Raw genomic sequence first — 18,239 nt, 5'->3', positions numbered from 1 at the left:
TACCAGTACACCATACTGCATTTCCTGTTTGTTTTCAGCCTATAAGTAAAGCCTGAATGCATGTGGCAGCCTTTGCTGTCATCTGTAATGCCAAATTGAACAATGCCAGTCAGGTTAGTGTCAGTGTTTGTTTCTCAGGATTATAAGGAATGCTGGACTAGATCCATAAAACTGAGCACTGCACTGCAGAATGCAAATTGACAGAGCTGTCTCGTACACATTCATGGTTTAGCTACTGAATCGTTCATGATTCACTGTCTCAAAGTGGGTAACATCTAAACTTGTAAACTATGTAAGTCACTCTGGATAAGAGCTTCTGCTAAATGACAGTAGTGTTACATTATTGACATTTAGCAGACACCCTTATCTCGAGCAACTTACCATGGTTACAGTCTTTTTAACAACGTTATCCATTTATACAGCTGGATATTTACTGAGGCAATTCTGGGTTAAGTACCTTGCCCAAGGGTACAGCAGCAGTTCCCTAAGAGGGAATCGAACCAACAACCTTTCAGTTACGAGTCCTGCTCCTTAACCACTGTGTTATACTGCCACAATACAGCTGAAGGCCTTACCCACTGCTGCATATACAGCACCCACCTGAACTATTCTGTGCCAGAAAGCTCAGTGCACTCCAGCTTTAGCTCAGCAGAAACCAAAGCAAGTCTGTGTCTGTATTATGTTGCCTAACATTAACATTTTGTAATAGCCCAGAATGGTTGGAACTTTTCAAAACCAGAGATGTGTTTGGAGCATGCTGTTGTCCAGAGCGACTTCCTAAAGTTCATTTTGTGTGTGCCGCGCATGCGTGTGTCTGTGTGTGTGTGTGTGAGTGTGAGAGAGAGAGAGAGAAAGGGAGAGAGACGGATCACACATGTGTTTGCTGTGTGTGTGTGGACTGCTGGTTTTAATGACCTGAGGAGAACCAGTCACAGCGGTATTCCTTGCTAGCCTACCCCAATGTCCCGCATGGTTTTGATCCTCCCATAGATTTCATGAACAGCAGTAACCGGAAAACAACTGCTTAGCTTCAGAAATTCCTTTCACATAAGACTGCATCGATCCAAGTGCATGATACCGTTAATTACAATTACATGCAATTACGCTCATTTATGTGATGATGACACCGCAGATGTCGAACTCGGATAAGAGCAGGCGATTGCCGCAGACGCGTCTTGCTGATCTTAACATCTGCTGCTGTCAGCGGTTGCGCCGTTGAATTTCCCACATCATTGAAGTGAACCAAGGCAGTTCATTTTGACTCTTGCATTTCCCTGGTGGCGAATTGCGGGAGTTCTGTGCCCGCACGGACACCGTACTTCCGGTTAGGGGTGCGGCTTTGTTGAGTAGTTTTCTGAGCATGCCGATTTGAAACAATTCAGTTCTTTTGCGCTATGTTCGGATTATGGACGTGAAACGGTGTCCTTCCGAGAGATCGTAGCGTTTACGAGATTGCTGACAGGTCGGCGGGGATGCGGCGTCGCGATGGGAAACATTTTTGGCAGAAAGAGACGCACTCGGGTGACAGAGCAGGACAGAGCGATTTTGGTGAGCTGGTTAACACTGATATACACAAGCTCCACATGGGATCGGTTTGCCAGTCAATGCATTAGCTATACAGCTAGACTACCAATACTTTTTGTTTTTGCAGTGACGTGATCCACCGCCCCCCTTTGACAAGTATCAAAACCTACCTGGTCAGTAAATACAGCCTACGATCGGCGACGTGTCTAAGATCTAAGAGGGTAATACCGCCAGAATAATCAAGATTCATGCATTACGATCATTAGCCACCTAGCAATGCAGGTGCCAAGATGAGTGTAGCTACTTTTCATTGACGTCGATGATCAAAATAAGATTCGAGGCCGGGGCAAGTGTCCTAGCTAGCTAGAAAACATAGTGCCGTCGCTGGCTGTCTTGGCGTGAGGTAGCTGTCTGCCTTGTCAACAATCTAGCAAGTCTTGCTAGCTCCAAGTGTTGATGACATGTTTGGATTTTTGCTGCCTAACGTTTAGTAAAACCGGGTCGTGTTTTGAATGATTTCCTTTATGCCAGTTAATGAGTTTAAACGAGTTAAGCACTTAGATCATGGTCAGAACAACACTAACATTACATATGTGATTTTTTTAGCTAGTTAGGTACTTTCCCAGGGTAGCCGTTTGGCTAGTTGGATAACCAGATTATTTATGTCAGTGAAACCGGATCAGCGCATGACTGTTTTGCAATAATTCAGCCGTGTGCTCCATGTGCGAGTATTTTTGTCCGTGTTTTGAACGAGGGCGCAGAGTGTATCGAAGCTGCCCATCTCACCAGCGCAATTCTGAGTCTTTTTCGTAAGCAGGACCGCACGGCCGGAGGCGGAGGTTGCGTTTTTGTGGGGGTTTTAAACAGTCTTAAACAGTCTTTTCTTTTGTCCGATTCCCAGCAACTGAAACAGCAGAGGGATAAGCTGAAACAGTACCAGAAGAAGATCACCGTTCAGCTGGAGAAGGAGCGGCTTCTGGCCAAACAGCTGCTCAAGGATGGGAAGAAGGAGTAAGGACCCGGCGTTTTCTGCTGTTAGCGGCAGTGCAGCAGAGTGGCAAGGAGTGGAGATACATTTACATACATTACTGCCCTTTAGCAGGCACTCTTATCCAGAGCGGCTTCCATCGGTTACACTGTTTACATGTTAATAAATTTTACGGCTGGATATTTACAATTTGGGCACTTCTGGGTTAAGTAGGCAGTGGCAGTGTAGCATAGTGCTTAAGGAGCAGGACTCGTAACCGAAAGGTTGCCGGTTCAATCCCCGCTGGGACACTGCTGCTGTACCCTTGGGCAAGGTACTTAACCCACAGTTGCCTCAGTAAGTATCCAGCTGTATAAATGGATAACATTGTAAAACAACTGTCACGCTTTGGATAAAAGCATCTGCCAAATGAATAAATGTAAATGTAAGTACCTTTCCCTACAGTACTGGAGCGGTAGAACTGAGCCAGCGCCCACAGTGGTGGTATTCCTGTGTAAAGGGGGTGAGGTGGATGGGATGAGGCCTGGGAGCAGTGCTAACCTGTGTGTCGCTTGCAGGAAGGCCCTGCTGCTGCTCAAGAAGAAGCGCTACCAGGATCAGCTCCTGGACAAAACCGAGAACCAGATAGGCAACCTGGAGCGCATGGTGAGAGAGCAGGAATGCACACGCACGCACACGCATGCACACATGTACACAAACGCAGGCACACGCATGCACACACGCACGCACGCACACGCATGCACACACGTACACAAACACACAAACACACAGGCACACACACGCACACACACACACCAACATGCACACACACACACGCACACACACGCACAAACATGCACGCACGCACACGCATGCACACACACACACACACAAACACGCACACACACACACCAACATGCACACATACGCACAAACATACGCACACACACACATACGCACACGCACACATACGCACACGCACACAAACGCACACATTTAGTTAAAATCCTGACATGCTGCGCAGTGTGCTTGAAACATCAGCTTGATAAAGATGCGCAGGATGCCAAACGCCCTCCTCACTGCTGTCAGTGCTAATGCTGTAATAATGTAGTGCTAACGTCAGTGGCAGGACCGGGACCACAGAATGCTTCGGGACAGAGCAGCCTCCACACGCCCAGTGGTCAGAAAGCTACCTGTCACGGAGTGTGTCTCTGAATCCACTTCGGTGTGGCTGTTTTTTTGTGCTTCTTTCTTTAGGTTCAGGACATCGAGTTTGCCCAGATTGAGATGAAGGTGATCGAGGGACTGAAGGTTGGAAATGACTGCCTGAAGAAGATGCACGAGGTACCCCTGACACCAGGATCCCCGCCTTCTCATTGGATCAGTGCCCTCTGCACCTGCCTGTTGCATCATGGGAGATAACTGTAACACTGCTGGTCTCCACAGACGTAGTGCAAAATAAGCAGGTTAAATTGGCAGACCAGGGGTCTAAACAGTGATGAGTCAAGTCAAATTTCAAATGCCAAGGAGCAGTCAATACTTGATCACAAAGTTGAGTTTGCTGCCTCCAACATGATTTACTTGAAACATAATTCATCCCATTTTGTCTATGGAAGTATAGGTATAGAAATAGTTCATTGACAGACACTGAAAATAAATACTGTAGCATTGCAGATGTGCTAAAGAAGGAGAGTACAGGAGCGTGTAGTTAGCTTATGTGGGAAGCGTTTGTTATTCTGTTTTGTCAGATGGTAGACCTTGTTGACAGAGGTCAGAGGTAACTTCTGCTTTGTTCGAGCATTTCTTGGTTCCAGTTTGTCTGGGACAGCTTTAAAGTACACGGATTCAGTGTTTCAGTAAACGAAAGCTCTCTGGACCGTTGGCTTCGGATGTAAGGGGAACGGGCCGAAAGGCACACCTGTGCTCGGTTTCGGTCGAAGCTGCAGCTGACCACGCCCCTCTGTGGTTATGCTTCCAGGTGATGTCCATTGAGGAGGTGGAGAGGATCCTGGATGAGACTCAGGAGGCCGTCGAGTACCAGAGGGTGAGTTTTGCCTCCTTTCCAGCATGAGCGCCCAGTTTAAATTCCCCTCTGAACCTCACCCCTCTGAACCACACCCCTCTGACCATGTCCCCCTGACCACACCCCTCTGACCACGCCCCTTTGACCACGCCCCGTTGACCACACCCCTTTGACCATGCTCCTCCCCTGCAGCAAATTGACGACATGCTGGCGGGGTCGCTGACACAGGAGGACGAGGACGCCGTGCTGGCGGAGCTGGAGGCCCTCACTCAGGTGTGCTCACCTGCCGGGCCCCGCACAGACACACAGACACGGGCACAGCAGAACGGAGACCGAGGCAGTTCAGGCTGTGTAACTACAGCTCTGCTCCTTTAGCAGCACTCGCTAACGGATTGTAGCATGATTGTAGGACTGTAGGATTGTAGGTGATGGGGTAGAATGACAACTTAACAACTTAACACTTGCTTCAGTTGGCTACTCTAGGTTGGGAGCAAAGAGTAAACAGACCGAGTGTCGCCCTCTAGTGGAAGTAGATTGCACAACAATGGTCAGCTCTGACAGCACAAAAAAACAAGTTATTTAAATAGTTAGTCCAGCCCGCCATTTATGTATGGTCCAGAGAAAATCTCTAATTGCGCTGACTCGGTTCTCACACTACCCCAGAGTCTGTTACTCCACTCCACATGCAACACGTGGTAATAGACTTTAGGTGTTTTGCAGAACTGCTGGTGATGTGCAGGAATGAAAAGAAATAACAGGTTGAGAGCAAAGAGCAGTAGCGAGCACGCTGAGTGTCGCCCCCTGGTGGAAGTGAATTGCACCAGGATGGCCAGCCCCAAAGGGTCTGTGTGGTGAGGCTGGACATGGAAAGTCAGTTTATGTGTGTAAGAATACAAGAAACAAATTATTTTAACAGGCAGCTCAGCCTATCATTTACATGTGATATAGAGTTAATGTCTTAATCTGTTGGCAGTCTCTTATTCTGCTCCGTATGCAGTTATAGCTCTGTGCATCTGTAGCGGTTTTGTGATTTTCTCAGTTTGTGTCAGAATGAAAACTCTTTCTGGTTCTTTTTTCTGGTTTTCTGGTATTAAATAGCCATGGGCAGTCCTTTCTTAATCATTTTTAAATTGGCACGTGTTTTAGTGAGGCCACTGTGATTGGATTCCTGAAGTCTTGTTTCGTAAGTCATCTGTTAAAGAGGTAGAGCTAGTCCGACTTCTGTCATAGCTTCTGTATATCTGTTTTAAACGATGTGTTGTCTCCCCCAACACCCCCCCCCCCCATACCCCCCAAGCAGGGCGAGGACGTGGAGCTCCCAGAGGTGCCCTCCGAACCCCTGCCGGAGGTGCCCGAGGAGCCGGATAAAGAACCAGGTACTGCTGCTGCCCCCTGCTGGATATGCCTCACAGCCGCCCCCACACCCACTCCCTCAGGCCAGCTTGCATGCGCCTGCCGGCATTCCTCTCCCCTGATGCAGAGGTTACAGACTGAGAAGGCAAAAGGTTGGGTCAGCGGGCAGGCGGACAGGGCCGAGACCCTCTTCCTGTTTGAGACGGGCATCAGGGGTTCCTTCCTGAGCACGATCCCTGACTCCATCACCTGATTATGCTTTTTTTTTCGCTCTTTAGAAACTGTTGGTGCAGAAAAGCCATGGAAATCCAGCTGGAGTTTATGCTGGATTATGATTTTTTGGCATTTTAAAGCCGCATGCGAAAGCTCCCACACTCATTGTTCCCAGTTAGAATTATCTCAGAGTCCTGGTCATATTTTCAGTCTCGGTAAGCAGGATTTGATGTGTGTGTCCTCTGGAGTACAGAGTTGCAGTGTTGTTGTAAACTATGTTTTTCTGCTCTTCTTTCAGAGAGGGAGAGGGAGAGGGAGAAGAGCAAGCCTCGGCAAGAGATGCTGGCAGCTTAGTGCTGCGCTGGCGCCCCCTGGTGCCCACATTCTCCATCCTGCCAGTCCCTGTGTACCCACATCCTTCCCCCTCCTACTCATCCTCCATGAACTCTGACCCCTCCTCACCCCACCTACCCAGCATGCACCAGGAACAGCCAGCCCCCACGACTGGAGGCCCCGCCTCCAAAATTGCAAGCAGCTTTCATATTGCGAAACCATTTGACGGCCTCAAGGCTTTCACCTTTCTGATTGGTCAGAAGCTTGGCCGTGAAGTTGGTGCTGCTCTTCGACAGGCTGTTGGTTCTCCTCTCGTCCTCCGATTCCCCCCGGCTCTCGGTTTAGATCACAGTGAAAGAGTCAGACTTTTAGTGGCCCGAGCAGGCTTCTGTGGTGCTGTTACTGGAGCTGTCGGCCATTTTTGTTTTTTTTCTTCTTCTTTTCATCATGATTGTTGTAAGAGGTGACACGGAGAGTGGACCCGACTGTGTGTGTGTCCTGGTAAGGCCATGCCAGCCCAGCGGAAGGCCCGCTCCATTAGAGAGGGGCACTGAAGGCCTTACCCACTTTCACCACAGCTGAATCGGTCAGATATTCACACAAGCAGGGCCTGGGTTACAGCACCATCGCCTGCTGTAGAGGTATCTGTAATGATTTGAGCCTGATCAAATCAGTGAGGGATGAGAGCTCCAGGTGCGCTCTAAGGTGGTGCAAATTGGGTTATACCTCAGTGTCGCCCCCTTCAGCTCCACATTTTACCTGCTTGCTGGAAGCCACGTTTCGTCTGTTGGCAGGTGGGTATTGGAGTGGCTGCCCCCCCACCCCCCACCCCTTCTCAGTTTACAGGTTCAGGTCTCTGACCAGCTCTCTGAAAGCCCCCCCCCCCCCCCCCCCCCCCCTCCTCAGCTTACAGGTTCAGGTCTCTGACCGGCTCTCTGAAAGGGCTACTAGTGTTCAAAGGGTTGGGGTTGTAGCCGCACCCCAGATATCAAGGCTGATTATATTATGTTTTGACATTGAGTTGTTTATTATTATTATTATTATTATTATTATTATTATTATTATTTTTATTTTGAAAGTAGTTTAACTCCGCTGCCCCACCTGATCTTGGCCGGGTTGTGATGATGGGCCGCCCATACCGCCTGGTGTGGAGGTGCCGTCTTCACTGGAGGCACCCGAGTCGGAGCGGGTAATTCGATGTGTTGTCTGACGGGCTTGGTGTGTAACTGTAGCGGGTCTGACGCGACACCCTGGAGGCTGAAAATAATGCTAATGGTGCTGAAAGGAACGTGTTCGGGAGCGATCGAGCGTTCGCGGCGCAGTCAGGAGGGTAGCCGCGAGCTGCATGCTGTCTGCAGGCCGTGGGGACGCCTACGTCCAGAAAAAAGGGGACCCTCAAATGGACCCCCGACTTCCGCATGCTGACATCAGCCGATCACAGCTTCCTCCCCTCCAGTGACATCACCAGCAGTCGCCGGGGCAGGGGTGAGCACTTCCTGGGTCAGGGGTGAGCACTTCCTGGGGCAGGGGTGAGCACTTCCTGGGGCAGGGGTGAGCACTTCCTGGGAGTGTCCTTCTCAGTTGTCATGGGTAGCGTCTCCTGCACGAGTGTTCACAACTTGTTAAATTATGGAGAGGAGAAGCCCTGTAATGCAACGGCATTTTCCATATCACAGAGTCTAACAGCTCGCCCTGAGAGGGACGGGCCAGGAGAGAATGCTGAGTCAAGTGTAAGAAAGGCGTCTTTGTTATAAGAAATGCTCAGAGTTCTCTGGTTTGTGGTCAAATCCTAACTGCTTTGCTTGTGATAAGGTTTAATTGGGACCCTTTGAAAGAACTGATGGTTTCTAGGTAAACAGTGGGTTGACTCCTGTTTTTTTAAGGTGTGTGTGGTCAAATATGTCATTTTAACAAGCCTCTCCAGTTAGCTGTTTTATTTTAATAAATCAGACAGCAGTCGGATGAAATTTTGTTGGTTTGTGGAAAGAGCTTGTTGGGAAAGTTTTGTGGGACTGTTATATTGTTAAACTGTAACCATGGCTACAAGACCACAGCCTCTGTTGTTAGGTTATTATTTTTTTCTGTTATTCTGCAACAATAAATATTTTTAAATTGTTTCAGATAAATATGGTGCTGTTTTTGACACTGCACGATTAACTTAACTTCTCCTTTTCCGCGGGGTAATGCACAGAGTTGAACGCAGGGGGGCACCAAGCGAAAGGTTTTACCTTCTGCGGAATGTTCGGCCGTCACTTATTCTCCGCTTCACTGCGCACCGTGAACAGAGAGGTTGGTGGTGAATTGGAGACGGTTATTCATGCGTAGGTCATGTGCTGCGTAACTGGCGTAGAGCGCAGTTGGGAAACAATGGGATAAGAGGAAATTAGCGGGCTAACGTGGGAAAGGGCTGCGCCTCAATGCGCACTGACCTTACCTGTACGGGGGCGGGTTGCCTTTGTACTGCTGGCATCTCGGCGGGTGAAAGCAAAACAAAAAAAAAAAACAAACCCAATTAAGCCAACGGTATTTCCGCTCGTCTCAGTGTGCTGTACCGTTGAAAAGATGTTTTATGAAAACAGTTATTTGTCCGGACTCGTGGTACAGCTCGTTTGCAATAGCAAAAGAACACCGTGTACGACTGCCGACGCTGAAATCCAATCTGCGCCTTGCTGACGCAATATGAAGGTTGCCGTCACACATTAATGGGGAAGGTTATGCAAAACATCACCCTAAAACTTAATATTGTTACGCTATACGCGCTGCTGTTAATAGTTTGTGTTCACACGCTATTTGAGAGCGACGGATTGTGGATGTTCCTCTTTATGCCGGTGCAATGTTGGGAGCTGGCGCTGTTGCCAGGGCGGGAATCATAAGGACAGCACGACTGCGGTTTATGAATCACAGTAGATTTTTTAACCTTGCTAGACATAGAAACGAGTGGGCCGCGGGAACGCGGCGCTTCCTGAGAGCTCTTTAGAAGAGTGAGCTATACGGAGCGACGCTAATGATAACCCGGGGTATTACCGGAGCGGCGCGCCCACTCCTTCCCAGAATTCCCCTCCCGGCGACCGCCGCCGCCGCGGCTCTCCAGCGCGCCCCGCAACCTCACCGCACCGCACCGCACCCACGAGGCCCCCGGCCCCGCACGCCCACGCGTCATCGCTCCCTCCCTCCGCTCCACTGCGAAATCTCCTTTCCTCTCCGACCCAGCAGGAGGGAATAATCTTTTTTTTTTACGAACTAGTTCTCTCCGAGTTTACCGTTTCCCCTATCGCTCTTTTAGACGTTATTGCTTTTAAACGGCGCTCTGTTCTCTTCGAGGACTTCATTAGTCTCACTCCACTGTCCTATTAAGAAATGCCGAGGGAAATTACTTCTCCTGGACGCGTTATTTTTCACTGCGTATTTTAATCCGAGAGGAGCTCCTAAAAAAGCAGGAATACAGATGCACTCGCCTTGTCTCTCAGTTTACCTTATTTGGTGTTATTTTACGTGAAGAGTTCCTGAATAACGTCACAATAGAAATTCTCTGTTTTTTTTTCTCGTTTTACCATATTTGGTCATATTTTACATAACAATGATGTTATGAATGAGTTCCGTCGCTGACTGGATCAGACCTGGAAATGTTATATATTCCCCACACTCTCATTTCCTACACTTAATGTGCTTCCCTTTGTCTTCCCCGTGTATATGCTTACAGTGTCCGTCAAAAAATTGATGCTAAAAATTTGTTTTGATATGCGTACATACTTATTGGCAGGAGACTGCTGGTGGGCAGACAAACTGCTAATTTACACATGCCATGGGTTCTGAAGAAGGATTTTTGAAGAATAAAAAACAAACCAACCAGCACCCTTACCACTGTGTCACTCCCTCTGGCCTGATACTTGAGCCTAAGTGGGGCTGACCTTAGCTGGTAGCTGATCAGAGACATCATTACAATTCATTGCATTATTGTCATTTAGCAGATGCTACACTGCCACATGACAGGGAAGCTGCTGCCAGGACAGACTTCCCTTTGGGCAAAAGAGGAGATCAGTGCCCCGAGAGAGTGATGGGGACACTGTGCTGGTGGAGGGGCCGTTGTCTGGACGAGACGTCAGCTGATGTTCTGACACCTGGTATAAAGTTTGAGGTTACTTGAGGTCATGGCCATAGCCCCACCCTGATCATACAGTAACTTGGGGCAGGGGTGTAGCATAGTGGTTAAGGAGCAGGAGCAGGATTCATAACCGAGAAGTTGCAGGTTCAATTCCACACTGGGGTGCTGCTGCTGCTGCTGCACCCTTGGGGAAGGCACTTAAACCGGAATTGTCTCAATCCACCTGTATCAATGGATAACATTAAAAAAAAAAACAGTAACGTATGTAAGTAAAGAATTTCCTCTTTCTCCATCTCCACTAAAGCATGGTGATCACTGTGGTTCAGAATGGCCGCTGTCCGTCCCACCCCCAGGTGGTGCTACACTTTTGCGGTGGGTGAGATGAGTCACTCTGCTTTGCTCTAAAGCTCTGTGGGTAGAAGTGTAGTGGTGTAATAAGAAGAAGCAGGGCTTTTACCCCAAAGGTTGCTACTTTGATTCCCAGATGGGGTACTACAGTAGCTCTTTACTGGAATCGCCTTGGAAAATATCCAGCTGCATGAATGGATATCATGGAAAAATGTTAATCTATGTAAATCACCCTTTATGAGATTCATGAAATGTACGATTACTGTTTCTGCTATGAAATCCTTGAACGGCACCATGAAAATGCAATCCACCGCTTCTCGAATAGCCACTGCAGCATTCTGTTCTGTCCAGCAGGTGGCGGTGGTGACATTGCTGCAATTACTGGTCCGGTTTTGCATGCAAGCCTGCATGCGTGACTCCAGGACATCATTGCTCTGCGGTGGGGAGGTGATGGGGTGTTTTTTTTTGGCATCAGTGGAGCAAAACGCCCCCTTAACACAGTCTCCTCCTCTGAGAATACAGTGTCAGTGACCTGGGCCTGCAGATTCTTCCTCCGTAAAATCCATTCAACCCACCCTTTTCTCACCTCCCGCTGAACCGAGCTCCTAGACCATGCACGTGTGTTCTCCTTCTGAACCCTCGTAACCCTCTCCTTGCTGTTCTCTGTGGGTGTGCTACAATACCTCCCCTATCTTATCCTGAGTGGTGTGGCTTGACTTGTCTATAACCTTCCAAAGACTTAGAAATAGGGACATTACATTAATGTCATTTAGCGGAAGCTCTTATCCAGAGTGGCTTACATAGTTTACAACTTTAGATGTCACCCACTTATACAACTGAGTATTTACTGAGTCAGTTCTGGGTTAAGAACCTTGCCCAAGAGTACAGCAGCAGTGCCTGAATGGGGAATTGAACCTGCAACCTTGTGGTTACGAGCCCTGCTGCCCGTGTTGGGTGGGTGTTTACAGTTCCCACGCCAGACCCCACTGCCACTGTCACCCTCTGGTCCTCAAACAGTACACCCCGCTCAGCGGAGGCCCCCCGGTTTTCGGAACGCCTTCCCCGTATTTCCCAGAATAGCGCCCCTTCAGACTGCCCCCCGGCTCCCCCAGCGCGGACCCCCCGGACGCTGGCGTTCTTGGCGCCACAGGCTTCCTGATTGCCGCTGCTGCTCCTTTGTGACAGCTCTTGCAGAACTATATCTGGGCCTGTTTATGCCACGCGCTTCACTGAGGCACTTGTGCGCAGCAGTGTGTCGGCTCCAGCAGTGTGCGGTGCAGTGCCGCTGCTTCGGTTGTCTTCAGCCCTGCTCTTTGTGTTCCTTACGGCTTGTCGATGGTAAATTGCTCCGGATCGGAGCGCTTCTGCCAAACGACCAGCCGTAAGTCTAGCAGCGCAGCATCACTGAGTTGATTCAGATCTCCGCTCAGCTAAGTAAGCCAGCGCACAGACTTACTTACGTTTATATTGCCATCAGATCATATGGTTTATCTTGCTTTTCTAGGCCGCTGGCCCATTTTACCTCAACAAAAACACTTTCAGTCCACAAAAATGGGACAAGTAACTCACGTGTGTCTTAAGCGCAGTTGCAAAAACAGCTTTGTCACTCAGAGTATTAGTGCGACGTCTGACCCATGCAAACACACTGTTTCTGTAAACAGTAATGTAAGGGGTTTTTGGTTGGGGTGGGGCTGGCGGGTTGCACTGGTGAGCTAATACTGCTATTACTAAACAGGGGTGCTTTGGAAGGCAGAAATCCTCTCTCTGGCAATTCAGCTCCTCAGTCAAGACCACAGCAGCAGAGTCAAAGCATGGATTTGAACCCGCAAGCCCTTCACTGTGAGGTGTCTCCTGCCCAGGTCACTTCTAAAGACTCAGGACTCACGTGTAGCTGACAGGCTCCGCCCAGACCAGGGCATTAGCGGCAGAGCTAAGAAAGGTCAAAGGTCAAAGTCAAGATCATCACTATAAGTGGGCTGCAGTGTAGCATAGCGGTAAGGAGCAGGGCTCATAACCAAAAGGTTGCTGGTTTGATTCCCAGCTGTGGCACGGTGGCTGTTGCCTTGGACAAGGTACTTAACCCAGCATTGCCTCAGTAAATATCCAGCTGTATAAATGGATAGCAGGTAAAAACTGTACGCAAGTCGCTCTGGATATGAACGTCTGCTAAAATGACAGTAATGTAATGTAAATGCATGCACAGGACCCTCTCCACTAGCTGCACCCCTCACACTCACCCTGGACGCTGCCGTTTGTATGCAGAGGGGAGCGTTCCGGCTTATTTACACACTGCATGCAGTTCCACACTCCCATCTTCACAGAGGGAGAGAGACTGACAGGAGAAAGCGGTGGGTTCTCTGCCGACATCGTGACCATCTGAAAAGAAGGCAGAGGATTCCCTGCCCACGCGGTACACAAGAGCGCTGTTTTTTCCGCGTTTCACCATGAATACTAACAGTTATTCCTGCCCACTGCCACCCGCACAAAGCGAACACCTCACTCTCACCTACCTCTTTCAAACACACACACACACACACTCACAAGCCGCTTCACTGCGGTCTCCAACAATATGTGTTAAAATGCGTGTGCCTTTTCAAAGCTTTACACTGTTACCGTTTATTGAAACTTACATTTGCTGATTCAGGTTGTCTTAATGTATTTAGGGGATTCACAAATATTTAATCAAATCATATTACACTTGCTTAGCAGGCAATCTTATACTTAGAACCTTACATAACTTACATTTCTGTTATGTTAACAGTTTACGTGACCTGTTTATGCAGCTGGATACTGAGGTCATTTGCATTCGGGACATTACCCAGGAGTATTGCACCAGTTCCCTACCTGGGAATTGAATCGGTGACCTCAGGTCACGACCTCTGCACCTGACCTTTAAGCCACACTGCTACCACACACAGGCCCGGTGGAATGGGGTTGCTTAGGGGTGCATTTGCACCCTCAGACCCTCACCCTCGGTGCACCCCCAGTTTTCTCCTTATATCCTGATTTCTACATAGTATTTATGACTTTTTGTGCACCCCTGTGGATTGCAGTTGCACCCCTCTGCATTTTCTCCTGGCGCCGAGCCTGAACACACACCAATCTTGCATGTTAATACATATTGAATTAACATGCAAGAATGTGATAACAGCATACAGGATTTCACAAAATTGCTTCTGCGGTATGGTTGTAGAGGTAGGATGTCACCGTTCCCTTTACTGTGTGTGTGACAGGGAAGGGCACCTATCCAGCCAGCTGATGTAGCTGGCGCTTGTTACGCACCTCTGGCACAGATTGCTTGCGGTTATCTCCAGTCGCGCGTGCCATTGTGCTGAAACCAGCAGCGCGCCACCGAGGACGTCGCGGTCACGTGACAACCTCAAACGTTCCCAGTTGATTACAACGTTCTCGCGCTGAAATAAAAATATTGTATTGACCGAGGATGAAATTCTTTCCTGATTTTCCGTGCTCTTTCCCTTTCTAATGCCTGTGAGGTGTTGCATAAGATCGATCTCATAAATCAATCTTTGGTGTATCATTAAGCACAGAATTCCTGGTCTAAACTGCTGATTGTGCGGACAGGGGTTGCAAAGGGAATTCCGCTTCACTCGGCCGGGGAAATGTGCGGCGGATCGTTAGCGTGGGATGTAATGATTTGGCGATGTGATCAGCTTTTTTCTCAGGTTCAGGCAGTGCCTGCATGCCGCATGAGTTTTGAGCGAGAAAGAGCACCCTGACCCTACCGATATCCCCCCGCACGGTCCACTCTCCCAGCCAGCCGCAAAATGACGAGCGGCCGCTTTAACCGGTCGAGGTGCAGACAGTGCTGCGGTTTAAGTCTGAGCGGCCTTCGAAGGCGCCGGTGGTTCCTTAGCCGGCCGATCGCACACACGTCCGCGCAAAGGACGCTCGGCGCAGCCACCAGCCGCTCGGAGAGTGCAAGGAGGTGGGTTAATGACGGAGAAGTGAAGAGCGGGACGGGCGACGCCGGACAGGAAGGCTCTTTCTAAGGGTTACAGCAGGAAGGTGGGACGGTGGGCGGTCCTGAGAGGGAGAGGGGGCGGTGTCAGTTTAAATGGAGAGCGCCTGCCTGCACGACGGCGCTGCCTCTCTCCCGGCCGCGTACCCGACTGCGTGCGTGGGACAGTGTGGGTGCAGAGGCACGACTTTAATATAAAAGCTGTGATTTTCCGAGCCTTACACCGCTCGCACGAACTTTCCCGGCGGTCTCACGGCGTTAGCGCTTTCCTCCACTGTGTCATTTTCTCGGATAGCCTCTTTCTCTCCGAAGGGAATTTCTTGTCTATGGTTCAGACCGAAGCCACCAAGATGTCTCGTGCCGACGAGGTGCACCGTATAACTGAGAATGTCTACAAAGTAAGTCCATCGGAGCTACCCTGTTTCCACGGGATATTTTGGATAAATAGGATGGTATTTTGAAGTGGTCTCTGTTTTTCCCCTAACGTGGTTTAATTTCGTTTTGTAAATGTTGATGTACTGTATTTGTTTTTTTTTTGCGTATAAAACTATAATTAAGGTATAAGGTTAATACCTAGTTTGAATCATTTAATAATGCTGCACGTTACTGGTAAACTAGCTTTTAACTAACTAGTTTTACGACAGTTTAATCGCCGATAAAGCGTAATTTAAACACGAAGTATGGTTTGACTAAGTAAAATACGCTACGTGAATCTCTTTCCATAATCACGCAGGCAGAACGAAACGATTGCCAAGTTCGATAGCTCTTTGCTTTGCAACAGGTAACTTTTTCCTAGCTGGCTACATCCTTCTTGATAAGTTAGCCAAGTTAGATTTGTAATATTGTTACCTTGCTATTGTTTGTCGTCTATGGAGTCTTCCGATAAAACGCTCTTGATCGCGATCGAAGTGAGAGGAAATCACGCCAGGTTAGAACGGTAGGCTGACCTGTAATCGCCTGGGTTTTTTATGTAGGGTATTTTTTGGAAATCCGCATCAGTCGCTTCGTCGATTTCCGCACGGCCAGTGTCTTGTTAATGTGTTACATTCTGCGTCTCTCGCCCGCAGTGACACAGCTACAACTGAGAAGAGACTGAAGCCACTGTTTGAGTGCTTTCTCTTACAAAAAGACGAAGGTTATCTAAATGTCAAATTACCCAGAGGCGCAGTTTATGGGTGTAAAAAATATTCAGACCCGTGCCCTTTCCAATGGTAGTGTCTTATTCACGAAACGGTGGGCGAAGTGTCATTTCGGGAGGCGGTGTGTAAGGAGTTTGGCGGACGTTGGGATGAGGGCCAAAGTCGATGCCGACAGGCAGAGCGGGCTGTCCGACCAGCTCATTTAAAAACCTGCCGTGCGGGGGTTTCTCCGCAGAAACCGGCTTTAGTGAAATGCGAAGGGCTCGGTTCCCGTGTGTTTCAGACCCGCTGTCAGCAATGTTTGTCAGCCCAAGGGTTGCCGCGGTCGCAACTGGGTCACGGTAATTTGCAACCCAAAGGTGCGTGTTGATGCCGAACGTTGTCTTGTGTGGCTTAATTTCGTTAAGAATATCTATTATTTCTAATATCAGTTAGAGTTTGACAATTCTAACGCTTTTTTTCCCCAGGGAGGTATTTCATTGGCTCGGGTCAGTTCTAATCCAGATCTTGCCTCTCAGTTTGGACAACGTAATTGACAAACTGTTTAGTAGTCATATGTCAGGGCTCTTATGGTGTCTTAAATGTAGGCTGACATTTTACTTTCAAAATAAAGAGGTAAAAATACAACCTTGACAAATTGCCCCTTAAACCTGATGCCAGCTGTCCAACACTTTAAGGAATTCAGTGCCGTCTCCTGATTGCGTGCGCAGTATTAGGATCTGAAATGTTTTAAAATGGAAATCTGTTTTTCCAAAGCCCGAAAGACCGTCTCATTCTGACTAACAGGAGGGGTGTGTGTGTGTGTGTGTGTGTGTCGCTTATTGAGGAAGAAAAGGATGGGGGGCGTGATTAAGTGAAACAGATGGGTGCGACTCACTTTGGAGTAGCGCACCTCCTCCCCCGGTCTCACGTGCCGTCACGCGGCACCGGGGAGCCCGTTTAATAACGTGTGTTTAGACAGGTAGCCACCGGCGTCTGCCTCGTTCTCGAAAAAAATTAGCCAAAAAACAATGCCCCCCGAGACCCAACAGCTGCTGCTAGCAGCGAGGCTCGTTTGCAGAGTCTTGGACATCTGTATTCGGAAAGGGGAGCTGCAGTTATGCCCAGGAGCACGAGAGCTGCGCGCCGGTGCGCGAGGAGGCACGCGGGCAGCGTTTTATTACAGCTAGAATTTTAAGGAGCGTTTAAGATCCAGACAAGAGTGCGTGTCTTAACGGAATAAAGCAGGCTACCAGAAACGGCCACACGGTCAGCCGGTGCTCTGCTGCTCTGCTGTAGATTAGCGGAGCCACCTGCTTCTTCTCGAGGCTTAGCGCAGAGCGGCGCGAGAGCTGGGACAGTCTGTCCTGCACGCGCTGCCGCCTCGAGCAAGGAGAGGACGATCCTCTCTCCTCTCCTCTCGCTCTCCTTCCCTTTTTTGTCCAAAATAGCCAGCGCTTAGGTGCAGGAAGGGAAGGACGTGTGCTGGCAGTCTAATCTTTCAAAGTAGAAGCTCTGTAGTTGAGCATGACAGAGTTACAGTGGGGCTGTAATAACACCCGCCCCCCACAATTCTCCCTACAAAGCTGCCCTTCAGATGACAGAAAGCAGGTCTCTCAGTCTATAGCAGTCTGTGCTCTGAACTCTGACCCCCCCCCCCCCCCCTACCTTGGTAACTGTTCCAGTAATGTACTCCAGCAGGAGGAGAGAGGGATTAAGAGGTTTTGTTTTTCTTTCCCTCCTCTTCCGGTAAGGGAATCGTTCACTCCTTTCCCACGGTAGGCAGGGAGATTCAGACCTGTAGCAGAGTAGAGGGGTTGGGTTACCTGGGGTTACCTGGGGTTACCTGGTTACCTGGGGTTACGCTTGGCTTTGTGAGGCAGCAATAAGGATGGGAGAGACTGAGCGATTTTTTTTTTTCCTGGGGGGGTGGGGTGGGGGGGGGTGATGGGGTATCAGTTTGGGGGTGTGAACGGCCATTTGACCCCCTCTCTCCCATGCCATCACACCGGGGCGACCCCGGACAGCGGGACACAGTGGAAGATCGAGGGACGGGGTAGACACAGACGCCCCTCTGGGGGGCCCCCACTGCAGACAGAGCTGATGGGAGGGTGGATCTGCGGCCAGAGGAGGGGAGTGCGGTGTGAGCAGCATGTGCAGTGAGCGGGGCCTTGGGGGACCATGGTGAGGTGGGGTGAAGTGAGGACCCTGGGAGCAAGCGGGACTCTCTCCCCGACCCACAGGCTGAATCCTGGAACTTCTGGAGGGGAGCAGGTGCT

At 49.4% G+C, this 18,239-nt stretch overlaps 2 protein-coding genes across 9 annotated transcripts in view; both read left to right on the top strand.

The window, feature by feature from the left end:
- The first annotated feature begins 1,335 nt into the window (after nt 1-1,335).
- Nucleotides 1,336-7,294, top strand: LOC118780950 (charged multivesicular body protein 6-like). Its single transcript, XM_036533752.1, has 8 exons — nt 1,336-1,548; nt 2,426-2,535; nt 3,070-3,157; nt 3,749-3,835; nt 4,470-4,535; nt 4,707-4,787; nt 5,815-5,890; nt 6,379-7,294. Exons 1-8 carry the CDS (start codon nt 1,486-1,488, stop codon nt 6,432-6,434), a joined length of 627 nt encoding a protein of 208 aa, XP_036389645.1. The 5' UTR covers nt 1,336-1,485; the 3' UTR covers nt 6,435-7,294.
- Nucleotides 7,295-14,980: 7,686 nt separating this feature from the next.
- LOC118778955 (brain-specific angiogenesis inhibitor 1-associated protein 2-like) overlaps nt 14,981-18,239 on the top strand; it is an 86,884-nt gene continuing 83,625 nt past the window's right edge. For all 8 annotated transcript variants that reach the window (XM_036530806.1, XM_036530790.1, XM_036530815.1 and 5 more), the window contains exon 1: nt 14,981-15,240. In XM_036530806.1, the coding sequence (XP_036386699.1) occupies nt 15,169-15,240 (72 nt within the window). In that variant the 5' untranslated portion in view covers nt 14,981-15,168. The remainder of the gene's footprint in view (nt 15,241-18,239) is intronic.

This window comes from Megalops cyprinoides, chromosome 1 (genome assembly GCF_013368585.1).
Source record: "Megalops cyprinoides isolate fMegCyp1 chromosome 1, fMegCyp1.pri, whole genome shotgun sequence".
NCBI lineage: Eukaryota > Metazoa > Chordata > Actinopteri > Elopiformes > Megalopidae > Megalops > Megalops cyprinoides.
The sequence above is the reverse complement of the archived record's forward strand: the minus strand, read 5'-3'. Positions and strand labels throughout refer to the sequence as shown.

Bases quoted from the DNA above. Each gene is read 5' to 3' on its own strand.
- LOC118780950 (XM_036533752.1), top strand. From the start codon at position 1,486: ATGGGAAACATTTTTGGCAGAAAGAGACGCACTCGGGTGACAGAGCAG. The intron at 1,549-2,425 runs GTGAGCTGGTTA...TCCGATTCCCAG, and splicing joins AGCAGGACAGAGCGATTTTG to CAACTGAAACAGCAGAGGGA. The intron at 5,891-6,378 runs GTACTGCTGCTG...CTCTTCTTTCAG, and splicing joins GGAGCCGGATAAAGAACCAG to AGAGGGAGAGGGAGAGGGAG.